This window comes from Drosophila gunungcola, assembly GCF_025200985.1.
Source record: "Drosophila gunungcola strain Sukarami chromosome 2R unlocalized genomic scaffold, Dgunungcola_SK_2 000011F, whole genome shotgun sequence".
Taxonomy (NCBI): domain Eukaryota; kingdom Metazoa; phylum Arthropoda; class Insecta; order Diptera; family Drosophilidae; genus Drosophila; species Drosophila gunungcola.
The window spans coordinates 1,027,086-1,042,206 of record NW_026453169.1 but is presented as its reverse complement, the minus strand read 5'-3'; the positions used below and the strand labels follow the sequence as shown (position 1 = coordinate 1,042,206).

The 15,121-nt window shown below is 43.6% G+C and overlaps 5 protein-coding genes across 9 annotated transcripts; 2 read left to right on the top strand and 3 right to left on the bottom strand.

Moving 5' to 3' along the window:
* Window positions 1-26: 26 nt before the first annotated feature.
* LOC128255544 (organic cation transporter protein) lies at window positions 27-5,792 on the bottom strand. 5 transcript variants are annotated; one of them, XM_052985200.1, is made up of 10 exons: window positions 4,962-5,792; window positions 4,602-4,791; window positions 3,686-4,312; window positions 2,265-2,985; window positions 2,101-2,194; window positions 1,496-1,552; window positions 1,305-1,405; window positions 1,166-1,246; window positions 382-492; window positions 27-318 (listed from the first exon to the last, which is right to left on the bottom strand). In XM_052985200.1, exons 3-10 carry the CDS (start codon window positions 4,234-4,236, stop codon window positions 295-297), a joined length of 1,740 nt encoding a protein of 579 aa, XP_052841160.1. In that variant the 5' UTR covers window positions 4,237-4,312; window positions 4,602-4,791; window positions 4,962-5,792; the 3' UTR covers window positions 27-294. The 5 variants fall into 5 exon arrangements, 4 of the variants coding, with proteins under 4 accessions (XP_052841160.1, XP_052841161.1, XP_052841159.1 ...); XM_052985201.1 differs by lacking the exon at window positions 4,602-4,791 and having other exon boundaries at window positions 4,962-5,035; window positions 5,175-5,792; XM_052985199.1 differs by lacking the exon at window positions 4,602-4,791.
* Window positions 5,793-5,932: 140 nt separating this feature from the next.
* Window positions 5,933-6,679, bottom strand: LOC128255563 (UPF0587 protein CG4646). Its single transcript, XM_052985227.1, has 2 exons — window positions 6,362-6,679; window positions 5,933-6,302 (listed from the first exon to the last, which is right to left on the bottom strand). The coding sequence occupies exons 1-2, from the start codon at window positions 6,612-6,614 to the stop codon at window positions 6,064-6,066; spliced, it is 492 nt and encodes a 163-aa protein (XP_052841187.1). The 5' UTR covers window positions 6,615-6,679; the 3' UTR covers window positions 5,933-6,063.
* Window positions 6,680-6,708: 29 nt separating this feature from the next.
* On the top strand, window positions 6,709-7,593 carry LOC128255570 (COP9 signalosome complex subunit 9 homolog). Its single transcript, XM_052985235.1, has 2 exons — window positions 6,709-6,869; window positions 7,108-7,593. Exons 1-2 carry the CDS (start codon window positions 6,792-6,794, stop codon window positions 7,243-7,245), a joined length of 216 nt encoding a protein of 71 aa, XP_052841195.1. The 5' UTR covers window positions 6,709-6,791; the 3' UTR covers window positions 7,246-7,593.
* On the bottom strand, window positions 7,352-8,714 carry LOC128255559 (F-box/SPRY domain-containing protein 1). The gene is made up of 4 exons (XM_052985221.1): window positions 8,507-8,714; window positions 8,230-8,444; window positions 7,801-8,165; window positions 7,352-7,734 (listed from the first exon to the last, which is right to left on the bottom strand). Exons 1-4 carry the CDS (start codon window positions 8,597-8,599, stop codon window positions 7,640-7,642), a joined length of 768 nt encoding a protein of 255 aa, XP_052841181.1. The 5' UTR covers window positions 8,600-8,714; the 3' UTR covers window positions 7,352-7,639.
* A 164-nt stretch (window positions 8,715-8,878) lies between these two features.
* Window positions 8,879-15,019, top strand: LOC128255548 (transcription factor Dp). Its single transcript, XM_052985207.1, has 10 exons — window positions 8,879-9,498; window positions 12,191-12,351; window positions 12,419-12,485; window positions 12,545-12,609; window positions 12,668-12,729; window positions 12,796-13,129; window positions 13,193-13,428; window positions 13,488-13,570; window positions 13,633-13,716; window positions 13,772-15,019. Exons 1-10 carry the CDS (start codon window positions 9,432-9,434, stop codon window positions 13,954-13,956), a joined length of 1,344 nt encoding a protein of 447 aa, XP_052841167.1. The 5' UTR covers window positions 8,879-9,431; the 3' UTR covers window positions 13,957-15,019.
* Window positions 15,020-15,121: the final 102 nt, after the last annotated feature.

The window sequence follows — 15,121 nt, the reverse complement described above, 5'->3', positions numbered from 1 at the left end:
GCAACATCTGTCATACAAAAAAACATAGGCCGCTAATCTGTGAATGGTTTAAATAGCTGTTAAAGCACAAAAACTAATTGTAAATATCCGAATAACAAAACCCTGTGAACATGCATATGCTGCATGCATTTTTCACTTATGTCTTTGTCGAATGGTACGAGATAGCTTTTCATTTTGTATAAAATATTTTATTACGAGGAAATGTAAAGCTCTGCAACATTATTTCATAAAAAAATCTAGGTCGCTAATGTTATAATGTCCCCAAAATCGGCATCTAAAAAGCCATTATCATTTTCACAACGCAATGGCCTCTTCCACCTGCAAGAGATTGATAAGTTTATTAATGATTTAAACTTGTCAATAAAAATAAGTAGCACTTACCGTATCCGGCAGCTTCTTATTAAAGGTTTCCGGCAGTAGCAACGAAAGGAGTCCAGCAACCAGGGATAATGCCCCAAATAGCAGCAGAGGCAGCGGTTCGTAGTAAGTAGCCTGTTAAGAACGTACTTTAATTAAAATATTTTTTGGATTTGTGAATGGACTGGCTTCATTCAAAGCTTTTCTTTGTACCAATGTAATTTATTTGAAAAATTAATTTTTTTGTTTGCTTTCACAGGATATTTTTGAAATTGTAAAGTATCGATTAGGCGAAACTGAAAACTGCTGACTTCATAGATCGACTTTTAAGTTAAGACTTAATGATCTTAAATGGGTCCTATCTAAAATGAACTACGAAATTTTGAATTGGTTGAAAATTATCCATTTGGCAAAATTTAAAAGAACATTTTCTACCCCAAAAAACGATCTTTGGCAGTGTGAGTACTTTTTTATAATAAAATAAAATAAAATAAAAATAAAATTGAAAACCTTCTTATGTGCAAAAAATTCCATATATATATGATTAAGTACTTTCTTTAAGCTAAACGTTATCAGGTTTTATCTAAAAAACTGGGGTTTCTGTACTAGTCTTTCAGTTTCCTATTTAAATCTTTTAGAATCGTTAGAGTTATGAAATATGTTTTACTTTATGGATTTATATTTACTTAATGAATTTGCTTATACAATAACTCTTTTTTATTAAAATGTTTTAGTTAAAATAAGCAACTTTATCCTAAAACTATTTTTTTTTAAAAATTGATCAATGGAATAAAAGTATGGAACTCACCAATAGCGGCACAAAGGGAGCCAGCATCGCCCCAAAGCGCGCAAATGTGGACATGACACCGACGCCTCCGCTCCGAATAACCTAAAATGAATAACATCCAACATAACTTACTAATCTAACAACAATGAAAGTCTCATACAGTGGGCATCATTTCCGCAGTGAATGTGTAGATGACGGCAAAGGAGGAGGTGATTCCGAGTTTTCCGATGAGGAAAAGGGTTACGACAAGCCAGTTGGCACCTGCAAGATCAAAGGGGTTTGGTTGAAGGTTGTGGTGTTTAAATGGGCACTAAAATAAACTGATCTGGAATACAAATTTATTAAACTTACAACTCCACGAGTTTCTACCCTCAACTCCGGCTTTGCAGGGAATCCAATCTCCTTGCGCTTAGCGTGTTTGCATGAATTTGATTTTTTTGTGAGGCAAAAAGATATATGCGTATTGTAGAACCATTTACATATTACTTAAAAAAATTCAAATTTTAAAAAAATCTTAAATGTTTTAACATTTTTTTCGAAACTTGTGCTTAGTTTCAATTAATTTGTACACATCCTTAACATCAGACAATTATATTTATTTGAAATAAATATTTTTAGAAAGCAGCAGAAAATTCTATGCATTTTCAATGGACTTATGTGTCGTATGAGTGATACTTTGTTAAACTAATAGGTCTTAACTCAACGGCAAAAGCTTAATAATATATTTTTATTGTAATTTCTTAAAGCAACTTATAAGAGGTTTACATGTCGTATGGGTAATAAAATAAATACGAAATGATTGCACTGATAGCTTACATGTCGTATGAGTAATATATGCACACACTTTTAATAAGAAATGATTAAAATAATTGCCTGATGATTCATTTAAATTAAAGACCATCCCACCGTTCAATGGTACAACTAATTACTTGGTCGAAAGCTGGCTTGATACCTACCCAGGGTGACGAAGCCGCTGGCAACACATGTGATGGAGCAGAGCAGGAGTGATCCGGAGAGGGCCAAACGTCGACCAAGCCTTCGCAGGAAGAGCTACTAGTGGGGGATTGGGATGTTGTTAAATGGTTAGTCTGGCTTCCGGTCGGAGGCGGTGGCAACCTACCCAGGCGAGGCTATAGCCGGGGATCTCGACCAGGCAGACCAGGGCGAAATTAAGGTACTTGTTGCCACTCAAGCTGGTCGCATTCAGCGAAAGTCCATAGTAGACGATGGCGTTAACGGCCCAGATGAGCAGCAGAATGGCGTATCTGGCGATCAAAATGTGGCATCCAGCAACCTCTTTGATGGCCAGCCAGATCCTGTCGTCCTTCCGCTCGGCCAGAACGCCATTCTCGGCCTCATCCTCCATGGCCGTTTCCGCATCCAGCTCCTGCTGCTTGAAGCTGGCCATCAGTTCGACGGAGATGTCCCGCCGGTTCACCTTCGCCGCCCGTCGAATGATGGCGCCAGCCTGCTCCCGCCGGTTGCGAGCCAGGAGCCAGCGCACCGACTCCGGAACCAGCCAGAAATAGGCCACGCAGACGAGCGGCGGAAGCGAGAGCACCAGCTGCAGTTGACGCCAGTCCGTTAGGAAGACGGACAGACCCAACAGCGCCTCGCCCACCGCGTAAAAGTAGTTGAGCACAATGGAGGACATCTCGCGCTTCCGTGGACCCACCATCTCCACGCCAATGATGAAGGCCAGCGGATATACGCCGGAAGTGCCCACCGCGTTCAGTAGGGCGAAGACCAGAAAACTGCCGTAGTTCCAGGACAACGCCTGCGCCACTCCCGTCAACGCCATGAACACAATGCAGATTAGAAAGACGTGCTTACGCCCATAACTGAAAGGATTGGCATTGATTGAATTTGAAAACCGAATTCATTTCAAAATATATGGTTCTAAATTTAAGTTAGAATTTTTAAAATACCCGTTACACAGCTAACAAATTTAAAAACAAATATTCCCCCAGAAATCAATCGGGTTTTAGGTGGCGCCATCTGCCGAACTGAAATTACAACAAATATGCAGTGACGTCATAACCAAACATAATTGTCAATAACTTCTAAAATTAAAGCTCGATTTTGAAAATTTTTGTGTCTACTGATTGATTTGGCCGACACACCTACGATCTAACATGGGCGTGGCTCCGTTATGGAATTACTAGAATCTGCAGGCCAAATCCCAAATCTGTAACTTTTATAGTTTCCGAGATCTCGACGTTCATACGACGGATATAGATACATACATACGTTAACTCAGCTATTGATCCTAATCGAAAATATATATATTTTATAGGGGCAGAAACGCTTCCTTCCAACTGTTACATACCTTTCAACAAAAAAGTAAAAGTAAAAAAAAGTAAGAGTAACGGGTATAACAACGGGTTTTTTGAAAAGTTCTGGAACGGTTTTGTTTTTTAAAATCGTTAAGGTGATCTCCACCGGGCACTTCCTCTATTCTTTTTACGGAATTCCCCACAATTTCATTCCTGTATTCCGTGAAAGTTCCCTAAATGTATGTAACTAAAACTGTATACTAACCGATCGGCCAGATAACCGGAGAGGGCTGTTCCCACCACCAGACCGGCAAAGTGCATCGTGCCGACGAAGGCCAGCTTCCAGAGGTTCTCCTTGCACTGCATCCCCCACTGCTGCACAATGGTCCGCTCCGCACTGCCGTAGACGAACTGCTGGCATCGCTCCGTTTCCGCCGTAAAGTTCTCGGCGGAGCACCGACCCAAAGGCCATAAACTCCAAGGCTCAACTTCGAGGGTGCTTTCATTCGCCACGAATCTGTCACAGGTTTCCGGCGTGAAGTGGCCCCGCTTGCTCCAGCTGCCAGGCACCGCGGCAGAGACCCAATCCGCTCCATAATCCTGCTCATCCGGGCTGTCGCAGCCGGGCACGAAGCAGCGATAGGTGGGCGATCCGGCCGTAAAGACATACGACAGACTGTTGGCGGCTGCGAACAGAACCGGCAGGCATATGAGCAGGTAGTTCCGCCGCTGAAAGCGCCCGAATTCTCCGATCTGGGCGAGGATGTCGTCAAAGTCCAGGACGGCAGACGCCGCAGCTGCCGCCGGAGCTGACATGCCAAAGGTTAAAGAAACTCCCAGTAGGGGGAAGGAAAAGGAATTCTAGGTGTTCCGGATTTCTAAAGCACGTGAGCTGCAATTAATAAGATGTGTGAATCTATATATATACATATATGTATGTATATGTACTACGAGTAGTGTACAAGATCAAAAATAGAAATACCTGACGCCAAAAGTTTAAAAAAGTCCAGAGGTCGAAGAACTAAATTAGTTTAAATGTTATCAGACAATAATATTAATGCGTTAAATAGAATAAAACATGTCTTGGGATATCTAATGACTATATCAGCTAATTAGTGTATAACCTGCCAGGCGCTATAAAAATGTAGACTGAGGTAAGTGATAAAGTAAACTAAAAATACCGGAAACTGAGGAGGCTGAAGCGTTTTTCTTTTTCCTTAAGTTTTCAGATCGATGAATTGACTGTTTGATCTTGTTAACTCAGACGGAGCAACATTAATTGTTATAAGTCCCGATGTAGTTGAGGGAATGTACGTGCATGCATGCAATCCAATCTTCGCCAATTGAGATAAATTGTTGCATGCCAGTTGTCTTGAAAAAACGGAGAGTGTTGTAATTGGAATATGAGTTTCAATAGTGTAGTAGCTGACAAACTGGAGGAGAAACATGATTGATGCGTGCCAGCCGAGAATAATGCATAATGGATGAGCTGTGTGGGAATCGCAAATAAGTAATCCGGACGGGGGAATGAGTATCCTTACCCGTAAGTTGTTTGCCAAGGTCAGGGTCGGGGTGGACTCTATATTTGCATCCAATTGGTGGGAACTTCTGCAGGCTGCTGAAATACGTTGGCCAAGTGTCCAGATAAGACTGCTCCCATTATCTAATCACTGCGAGTTTTTAATGATGCACTTGGTGACTCTGGTGTTTTGCACTCGCTCACTAGACCGAATAATCACCGAAGACTCACTTACTGAACAGGTGTCTTTGGAGAAATTATTGTGTTCACCATTCACCAAACAAAACAAAAAAAAAACCCGCACTTCCACTGCGGATGTCCGGGTCCGGGATTAAGCTCCGGGTCTTGTCTTCAATCCGAATCGCGCAATGTCTGGCGAAATACTGAATTGTCTTGAGAAAAAAGAACATGCAAACGCACACAGAGCGGCAAACACAATTGCCAGAGTACTATCTTCGTGCTCAATCTGAAATCAAAGTAGCCGGCATTAAAATCAATACCAAGAGAAAAGCGCCGGGAGAAAAAGTTGGGCAGCTACTTTCTCTTACAGCGCTGACTGCTAAGAGAAACGCTTGCTGATCGCAACTATTTCAACATTTTCAGGGAGCATCTCATCTATAATTTGTGAATTACCCACACTTTACACTACTTTCTTGCGTAAATAATGTTAGAAAAAAAGTGAGTAATTTTAAGTCCATATAAAAGACGAGTAAAAAACGTATAATAACTACATTTTTAACAAATTTAACAAAATTAGGCAAAACAACATTTAATGCACATTTTTTCAAACATCCATCTAATGAGCTATTGACAACAATTATTTTTGAAACAACTATCTTAAATGCATTAATTGGCAGCTATTGTGAATAAAGAATATATAAATGTTACAAAAAATGCATACATAACCCATGAAATTTTAAATATACTCGAATTAAAAAAAAAAGCGCCTGCTGTTTATAATTTCACTGTGGTTATGAAACTAGACTTTAAATGTTCTTCAAAAGTGTTAGACATAGTATTTTTAATGGCGTGGAAACTTTTTGAATGATAAACTATTATTGCCATCACAAATATCAGATTTATCAGTTTAACTGGTATGATTGATTTAACAGCTCCAGTTAGCATTACTTCTTCAGTTTGATGAACTTCGAGGCGAACTCGTAGACGCCCACGGAGTTGTTGTGCTTCTGGTCGTACTCAACCCAATCGTCCTCGGAAAGATCGACGTCCTCGAATTCCTGGCCATTTTCCGCCGATGAGACTCGCCATCCGGTGCGGGGCGAGAAATCTACGGGCTCTGCGCCGCGGCACTCGAAAACCACTATGGTCTTGAATCCGCCGGAGTCGTCCGCCGTGTAAGGAGCTGTGAATAGGTTGTGGGTTAGGACTAGGCACTACATTGTGGGTCTGGAAAGAACTCACCATTGGACTTCTCCACAATGTCTATGCTGTTTTCCCGACTGCACATCTTGCATTTCATGAAGAAATTAAAGCCGGCCGCATTGCGCGAATCCTGCTGCACGTGCTCCGATTCGGTGATGTCGTGCCATTTGTCCGACTGTTCGCCGCAGTTGCTGCACTTTAGTTTCAAAAAGAAAGAGTAGTCTGGATGACAGGTCTCCAGTTTGTCCACGTTCTCCAGCGTGGCGGAAATTTGGAGGCCAACGCGAACCATTTCGTTAACAAGACAATATTTATATTTTGGGTTCGACAAAATCAGCTGTTCGGCAGTGTGGCCAGATGCTGAATCTTTTTGGTATGTCATCGCAGTGGCAACACCGGCAATGAGAGTGAATATTTGGCTGCGCAAAGGCGTAATAAACATAAATAAATTGTTAAACCGCTTATAAATATGGATCTCAACATGAAACCTTCTTTGGCTGCTGACGAAATGTTCTCCGAAGGCCCCGGCTACATGGAAATGGACGAGGTAAGTTATTAACAACGCTACCCCGTGATAAAAACAACAAAATACATAAAGAAGCCCAGGACATCTTTTTGTACCCTTGCATAGGGTTATAAAGTTTTGGTCATATCTTTGTTATGTGCTCCTCATACTTTATTAGGAAATTCCCGCGAGTGTTTTCAGTTATCAATTACCCAAATTTAAATCTGCTTGCCAAACTAAACTTCCTTTATTATTAATGCCTTAAATTGTATTCTTTCAGTCCGGCGGAGCCACAGGAATGATGATGGACCACCTACCCTCCAATGATAAGCACGTCCACGCGGACTTTTATAATGATTTTGATGATCTATTCGACGATGACAACTGGGCCAAGATTAAATCCGATTCCAAGCAGTAGACTCACACAGGATTGACCATAATGTAATCAGCGAATTGAAAGATCAGTGTCTGCAATTAGTTCTTTGTCTGTAATTTTACTTGCACGATCATCGGTGTATAAAAAATTGGTTCAACTATTGTTTAATCGCTATAATATTATATTCATTTGGTTCGTATAACTAACGTAAATTGCCATGTGAAGATAGTGCCGAGGTGGATTTGAACTTTGGCGTGGCGTAAAATCAACAAAATGCATAATTTTGTACAGAAAACGAAACTAGTAACTAAAATTTACGATATCGAACTGAGTTGCAGGTGGAATGAAGCAAACGTAATCATGATAAATACAAATGTACACAATAACCTAGTGGATCCATTGAGTGTGTTAACCAAGTTGTATGCCCCGGGCCAAGCTATCCGTCCAACGGGGTGCCCAGGTAGACCATTGAGACCTCGGTGTTGCCGTAGACAGCGGATACTGTGGGATAGAGCTTCTTGTCCGGCAGTCCTGCAAAAAAACATTGGGGACATGGGAAAATGAGTGATTTAGCACTGGAAGACATTGTCGACTTACCTCGAAAGGCCACGCCCAGGAACTCGTAGTTCTTCTCGAACGACAGGGTGTTGTCCTCGCAGTCGAGAATGACGCGAATCCGCTCGCCCACCTGGTACTTGGGTGCGTTATTCAGAAGCGGGTAGCTGCCCTGCATGTCCCCGTTGTGCAGCAGGTGGTTCTCGACCAGGTTCCAACCCCAGCTCTGGTCATCGGAACCGAGCAGGGCCACATAGCCGTGGCACTGCAGCGCCGCCTCCTTGGTGGAAATGCCGATGACGGCCACCGTGCCCAGCGGTCCCTCCCAGATCACCTCCCAGGTATGCCGGCCGTGGCGGAACCCGATCTTGCCCCGAGCCGCGTCTGTGCTCTGCGCCACGGGATTGCTGGGGACAGGAGGAGTAGAAATGTGAGTGCAGTTGTTGTGCATTGGTGACTCGACCACCTTACCGATGCAGGGTGAATCCGTTGGGCTTGATGTACACGTTTCTCGAGCAGTCATTGGGGCTCCAGGCATGGAAGTACGCCCGCAGCTTTGTCTTGTACGTGGAGACGGAGGCCAGCAGGTCGGACTTGAGGGCCTCCTTGGGCAGCTTGTTCAGGCAGTGCCAGCGCCAAACATCGCTGTTTTCGTCGTTAAGGAAGTGGTACCAACTCTTACACACCTGCGAACGGTGAAACAGTAGGTGTCAAATCATATCTTGGTTAGATTGGGCCAAAGGCGCACCTGTGAGCAGTGGCTCAGGTCGTCCAATTCCAAGTAGGAGAAGATCACCTCCAGGACATTGTAGTTACACAGCGCCGCCACCGGATCGACCATTGTGCGGCTGCTCCTCTGCTGGGGACTTGTTAGATGGCTGCTTTGATTTCCCTGGGCCTGTTGTTTGACATTTTTCCACACCAACCCGAAAAAACTTCAGAAATTCGCAATTCAACTCGATAGTAAGACCGTTCGAGGCCTACTGCGAAAATACCGTGCGGCCGGACCAAGTGGCCACTTTGTTTACATTCATGACCAGTGTGGCAAAACAACGCCGGCAGCCAGCTGCTTGCAACACTGCGTAAATTGATGCGTAAATTGGCGCGCACTGTCTGCCATTTCATTCGCACCCGCACACAGCCTGCTTTGCCTTTCCCACATGAAAACGAAAAGCAGCCACTTGGTGGAAATTTTGTGACCATCGTGCTGCGCTTAGAAATCGTCCAAATTCGCGTCGTCATATACCGATCGAAAGCCACGAATCCGGCGAATCTTTTGCCACCTTTCTAGTGAAAATCAAATAGCGAGAAGTCCGCGAAAAAGGCCACCGAAAAAGGGCCGCCACTGTGAGTGTGTGTGACCAGAAGAAAAAAAAATGCCCTGCCGCTGGAAGTGAAAAATGCGCTCGCCATTTTGACTCGGGCGACAGTTTTTGTACAAGTGCGCTTCGTCGTCGTGGTCGTGGTCCGCATCCGGATTTGCACACGTGCCCCAGCCCGTGGCTGCAGTACGTCCAGTCCTCCCCAACCGCCGCCTCTTCCAGTTTTCCCGTGCACACGTTGCGGCTACGGCACGTAGCAGTTTTTTTTTTTGTTTTTGGCGGTCCACCAGGTGAGCGGTAAGCGGCAACAACAACAGCTATCCGGCTGCTGCCGCGCTCCCCCATCAAAAAATGGCGCATTCGACGGGCGGAACTGTGAAGGCCGACGAGGTGAACTTCTTCTTTCGGGACGAGCACGGTAAGTGGGCGGCATCCTGCGTCAGGACTTGATAAGCGGTGGAGTGGGTGCACTCGCTCCCACACACACTCCACACATACTCCTCCACACACACACACGTACACACTACAAAGTTGCATGGGCAGCGTAAAACGCCATCTTTGCTTTTTCGGGTTTCTTTTGCCTACCATATTCATCGTTTGATACGCTTTGGGGGGCAGGCAAGACTAGCCGAAGAGTGCTAGAAATTGGCAAAAAGTAATAATAAAAGACAGAGAGACCCCCGCGAAATAACAACTAAAATGGGTGAGCCACCCAACCCCGCCCCCGCTCCCTTCCATTCGCCCACCGCCCAGTTGGCGCGCTCACTCACACACATGCACGCGCGTATTTTCTCCCACTTTTTTTATCGGGCGGCCAACAGCTGATTACTTCGCCGTTGCTGCGAATTCGCTTCGAACTGAGGATTTTGAGTGGGCCAGCAACTCGCAAATTTCAGCCAGTTATTACTCCAAGGGAAAACAATAGATTCAACATCAATCGAATGTATCTGAACTGTGTGACATTCTGCAATGTCTCAGCTAGTCAGAGGGTGGCGAACAGGGCGGCATGCGGAGAGGAGAGTGAAGAAAGGCCAAAACAAGAAAAACTCTGCAGCACACACACACGTTTCCATGCAGCAACGAAGCTGAGGCCCAAAACAGGCGAGCGCAAATAGGTGTAAGCGATGTACACGTGTGTGGTTGTCCGTCGTCCAGTTTATGCGGCAATGGTTGGTTGGATTATCTTGAAGTTCCATAACTTACCACTTTTGATTGTATTGAAAAAACTCGCTGGCTTGCCTTGTGTGTGTGCCTTCAAGTATTGCTAAAAATATGTTGAATTTTTTATATTTTTTTAAAATGTATCATAAATTCCCTGACCATCTGTATAAACAAACAAATTTTGTGACCAACATATGTGAAACCGCAAATTATCAAATCAAATTTTTGTCACTTACACATGGAATTTATTTTATAACATCTTATACTCTTTGGTTGGGTTAGATTACCGTTTGGGGTCACATAAGAACTGAATTTGTAAAGCAAATAAAACTATAATTGTCTAAAAGTACTTCCTAAAAAATTATACAAAAATGTTTAATTGGATAGGCAAATTTCGAAATTGAGAACTTTGTTTTACACCACACATTTAGTTGACAAGTATGACCTGATCTTCCCGTTAAAGGAAACATTCTCATTAATTGTAATTGATGGCAAACTTGATGCACGCATAAACGGAGTATATCGGGGTTTGCTGCCTACTCAAATTAGCGACGAACCCGGTTAGTGGTTAACTGGTGAGGGTGAATTATGGAATTGCTCTTCCAATTTCTGGGATTATATGTTTACTTGTCCCAAAACACTACCCAGGCATTGTGTTTTATAAGTCCCGCCAATTCCGAGTTGCCCAGGCCAACCATCTGGCTGGATAGTCTGGTATTTGGACGTATTGGAAGCCGTTTGAGCCCCCGTGGGTCTGAGCTGAGTCATATACAGGTGTGTGTGTGTGTGTGTGTGCTCTTAGCTGCGAGAGAGTTGGCAGGTATTTTTAGCGTTTCGACCCTTTGCTGTTTTTGTTTTGGGCCCCTCATCTCCATTCTTCTTCGCTCACTTGCTTTGTTGTTATGATTATGCAAATCTCAAGTAGCGACAGGTGAATGAATAATTATTACATCGAATGAAGACTATGCAAAACTAGAAATGTTTGGTAAAGCCGGTTAGATATGTAGGTTTGAACCAGGGCTCCGTTTCAAATCTTAATTTAGTGGATTGCTTTAAAAAGCGATCATTAAATTAGGCAACTACTAAGCGAAATTGTTACAAAGGATCAATGATTTATCGTTCTAATTTTATTAACTTAACGATATCATATAGCTGACATAGAAACCATCGAATATTTCATCGGAAAGTCATCATAGCTTAAAAATCGGAACATTTTAATGTGTCTGCCTGAGTGTGAGTTTTACCAAATTTTATGAGTTTCAAGTTTATATTTGATCTATTTCAGGCTGATCTTATCGCGATCATTACCTATTGATTATTTATTTTGCTAAATAATTTAATTTAGTTTAGGATACTGTTTTAAAAACTTACAGTAAACTTTGAATACAACATGTTGCAGTAGGACCCGTGTAATAACCAATTTAAAATAATCCAGTCATTAAAAAATACCGGTCCTTGGCCAACAATCGAGCCGAGTCACGAGCTCGTGCATCGCACCATCTCTAGTTGGTAAAGGTTCACCTTCGGTCACGTGCTGGCCATCTCTAATGTCCAGGCGATCTGGTTTCGGGTTGTTTTTGTACTTCTGCATCTTTATCCTTGCCACACCACTTTATACACACGCACAGCACCGCTGGAGACCGCTGTGCGAGTGTGGCTACCTGTGTGTGTGTGTGTGTGTGTATGCACCCCAATCTCACCGCTTGCCTTTTGTTGTTGCATTCCACCTCCAGTGCGCTTCGTTCGCTCCACTCGCTTGATTCGCCGCGCGGCGAAAACAACGCATCGTTGATAGTACCACACACTCTTACCCTTACCCCCACACTGACACACATGTGTATCTGTGAAAATACATGCAGTTGTGTTATCAAAGAAGGCAATTCAGTCGCGTGTTATGTGTATATCCGAAACTAAGGAACATCCGTATCTCCGTATTTCCAATCCCGCAGGACAAATTGCCAAGATGCTAAAGCCGGCCCAAACCAAATCGGAGATGGAGGCCGGAGGAAAACCCGTGGCGGTGGTGTACGCCACCGGCTCATCGGCGCGCAACAGCGGAAGTTCGAGCGGCATTGGCAACGTGGGACGCATGGGCGCCTTTAGTCAAATGGTGAGTTCAAAACACTGACCCAGCACCCAAAAAGAAGCTTATGCCTAACGATCCGGTGTATAAGCAGGGATCCAGCAACCAGGGACAGTTCATACGGCTACAGGACAACGGCCTGGTCATTCCAAAAACAGAAGGTAAGACTCCAGAAAACCAAGAAAAATCATCAATAAACCATGGTACCGTCTTGAATCAGATACTACGTACACAACCGTTTCGGCGCAGAAGACTTCAGGAACTGGCAGTGGACTGTACGACGTGGTAAGTTGGTATGCTAGTACCCAACTCCTCACCTGCTTTAATCTCTTTTGAATTGCAGATAAAGGGAGATCGCTATGTAAAGTTTACGCCAAACAATCCCATGAAAATCAAATCAAAACTGTAAGTAACAACTCGCAAAAAAGCCAGACTGTAGAGGCCAATCTTTAATTGTTTCCTTCAAACCAGCCATGCCATTCAGAGCAACTCTTTGCACTCCATGTCCGCCTCCTCATCGTCCGTTCAAAGGAAGCGCAAGCCGGACAAGGCCGGCAAGGGATTGCGCCACTTCTCGATGAAGGTCTGCGAAAAGGTGCAGGAGAAGGGCAAAACCACCTACAACGAGGTGGCCGACGAACTGGTCGCCGAGGAGATGAAGAACAATGCGTACGATAACAACTGTGATCAAAAGAATATCCGACGTCGTGTCTACGATGCACTTAACGTACTGATGGCAATCAATGTTATCTCCAAGGACAAGAAGGAGATCCGCTGGATAGGGCTTCCTGCCAATTCGGCCGAGGTAGGATTTGCAAGGTTCCAAACTGTATCCAATACGCGCTAATATATTACCTCGTTTCCATAGCAATTTCTGGCCCTGGAGGAGGAAAACAGTCTGCGCCGCGAGCGCATCAAGCAGAAGAACGAAATGCTGCGCGAAATGATCATGCAGCATGTGGCGTTTAAGGGATTGGTAGAGCGGAACAAGCGAAACGAAAGCCAGGGCGTGGTGCCTTCCCCGAATGCCTCGATCCAGCTGCCGTTCATCATCGTAAACACGCACAAGTCCACCAAAATCAACTGCAGTGTGACCAACGACAAGTGAGCCCCTTTTCACTCATGATGCAGACCTAGTTTCCAATCCCTAATCTCTGTTGCAGGTCCGAATACATATTCAAGTTCGACAAGACCTTCGAAATGCACGATGACATTGAGGTGCTCAAGCGCATGGGGTTCCTGTTGGGTGAGTTTTTTAAATCAGACGCCCCATTGGATAAAAACTAAACATGTTTTTACCGCATTTAGATCTGGATAAGGGCGAATGCACGCCGGAGAACATTGAACGAGTCAAGTCGTGGGTGCCTCCAAACCTCGCCAAATACGTGGAAGGTATGGCTGTGTAATTAATTTTTTATGCCGTGATTAAACCCTTTACTTTAACTAGCCTATGGCACTGGAAAAACTGGAGAAATCATGAACGAATCGGAGGATGAGGACAACGAGTTCAACGGGTACCTGGAGTCCACCAATGAATCCCAGAGCTTTGCACAACACTCGACACAACATACCACCGATGCCGAGTTCAAGCTGGAGATGGATGATGACGAGCTGGACGACGACATCGATTGAGCTGACTGTGCCGCCGACATTGTGCCAGCCATGGCCGATGCGGATGCGGATGGAGGAGCAGATGCAGATGCGGATGCGGATGCGGAGGATACATTTAGTTTTACGTTTATCAACGCTTTGTTAGGTTTGCCACGCCCCCCCGGTTAGGCGGGGCCACTCTCCAACCCAATCCACTCCACTCCACACCCAATCCGACCCACCCACACATTTGGTTTTGTTTAATTCTTAATGAGACTCTATTAAATTATACAGCTCGCAGCGACGAGAAAGGAAGATTCGGTAGTTCATGTATGTACGTGTACTGTTCGCATACACAGTTTGTACGTGTATCATTGAAGATTTATGTTTAAGCTCAAACGTTTTTAAATAATTTGTCTAGTTAAGCAGAACGCGTATTTTAGTGCAAACCACATTTCACATTTGGCAAACCCGCGAATGCACAGGCCCAAGCTATACTGTTCACTCTCTTCTTAGTTGTTATGAGTCTCCCTTTTCCCCACTTGCCTTTTCTTGTTTGGGTAGGCATAAGTGAAAACGATAATGTTATGGGTAATTGTCTCTTAATAATATAACATACCAAAATTGTACACATAACAGCAATGAAATGCAATTACTTTTAGAATGCCACAAGCAGTTTAAACTGCAGACAAGAACGAACATATGAAATATGTTTAATTTGCTTACACCTTTCGATAAAACAATCATGTTTTAGTTTCTCAAAACCCACATTTTAAGTTGACAATGGAGAGCAGATAATTGCGAAATAATCAACCTACCTAATTAGTAATAATAAAATTAAAACGAGATATACATTTTCAGAATTTGTATTTATATTATTGAACCTTCTTCAAGTGAATACAAAAGCATACAAATACAAATACAAATTAGTAGAAAGTCAAGAATAAGGCGTTACCAATTAAGTGTCGATCATGTAGTTGTGTAATAAATCGAAATAATTAATTGCATGGTTGCAAAAGGAAATAACAAACAAGTAAGACGAAATCGAACCGAGTGACGAGTTAATAAAGTAATTTGCATATTGTAAAATATGATAAATCAAGAATCGCATCGTCTTTCCCTCAATTTATTTGCACAAGTTTCAGGGAGCGTTTAGCTTGCAAACAACCCGAGAAGGCCATGTTCTACCTGAACTTTACGCAGATAC

Excerpts from the sequence above, each read along its gene's own strand:
- LOC128255570 (XM_052985235.1), top strand. The coding sequence starts at position 6,792 with ATGGATCTCAACATGAAACCTTCTTTGGCTGCTGACGAAATGTTCTCC. Across the intron at positions 6,870-7,107 it reads GCTACATGGAAATGGACGAG|TCCGGCGGAGCCACAGGAAT; the intron begins GTAAGTTATTAA and ends GTATTCTTTCAG.
- LOC128255563 (XM_052985227.1), bottom strand. The coding sequence starts at position 6,614 with ATGGTTCGCGTTGGCCTCCAAATTTCCGCCACGCTGGAGAACGTGGAC. Across the intron at positions 6,303-6,361 it reads CATTGTGGAGAAGTCCAATG|CTCCTTACACGGCGGACGAC; the intron begins GTGAGTTCTTTC and ends ACCTATTCACAG.
- LOC128255559 (XM_052985221.1), bottom strand. The coding sequence starts at position 8,599 with ATGGTCGATCCGGTGGCGGCGCTGTGTAACTACAATGTCCTGGAGGTG. Across the intron at positions 8,445-8,506 it reads ACCTGAGCCACTGCTCACAG|GTGTGTAAGAGTTGGTACCA; the intron begins GTGCGCCTTTGG and ends CACCGTTCGCAG. Across the intron at positions 8,166-8,229 it reads AACGGATTCACCCTGCATCG|CAATCCCGTGGCGCAGAGCA; the intron begins GTAAGGTGGTCG and ends TCCTGTCCCCAG.
- LOC128255548 (XM_052985207.1), top strand. The coding sequence starts at position 9,432 with ATGGCGCATTCGACGGGCGGAACTGTGAAGGCCGACGAGGTGAACTTC. Across the intron at positions 13,130-13,192 it reads TTCCTGCCAATTCGGCCGAG|CAATTTCTGGCCCTGGAGGA; the intron begins GTAGGATTTGCA and ends TCGTTTCCATAG. Across the intron at positions 13,571-13,632 it reads GCGCATGGGGTTCCTGTTGG|ATCTGGATAAGGGCGAATGC; the intron begins GTGAGTTTTTTA and ends TACCGCATTTAG.
- LOC128255544 (XM_052985200.1), bottom strand. The coding sequence starts at position 4,236 with ATGTCAGCTCCGGCGGCAGCTGCGGCGTCTGCCGTCCTGGACTTTGAC. Across the intron at positions 2,986-3,685 it reads TCCGGTTATCTGGCCGATCG|TTATGGGCGTAAGCACGTCT; the intron begins GTTAGTATACAG and ends CAATCCTTTCAG. Across the intron at positions 493-1,165 it reads CTCCCTTTGTGCCGCTATTG|GCTACTTACTACGAACCGCT; the intron begins GTGAGTTCCATA and ends CGTTCTTAACAG.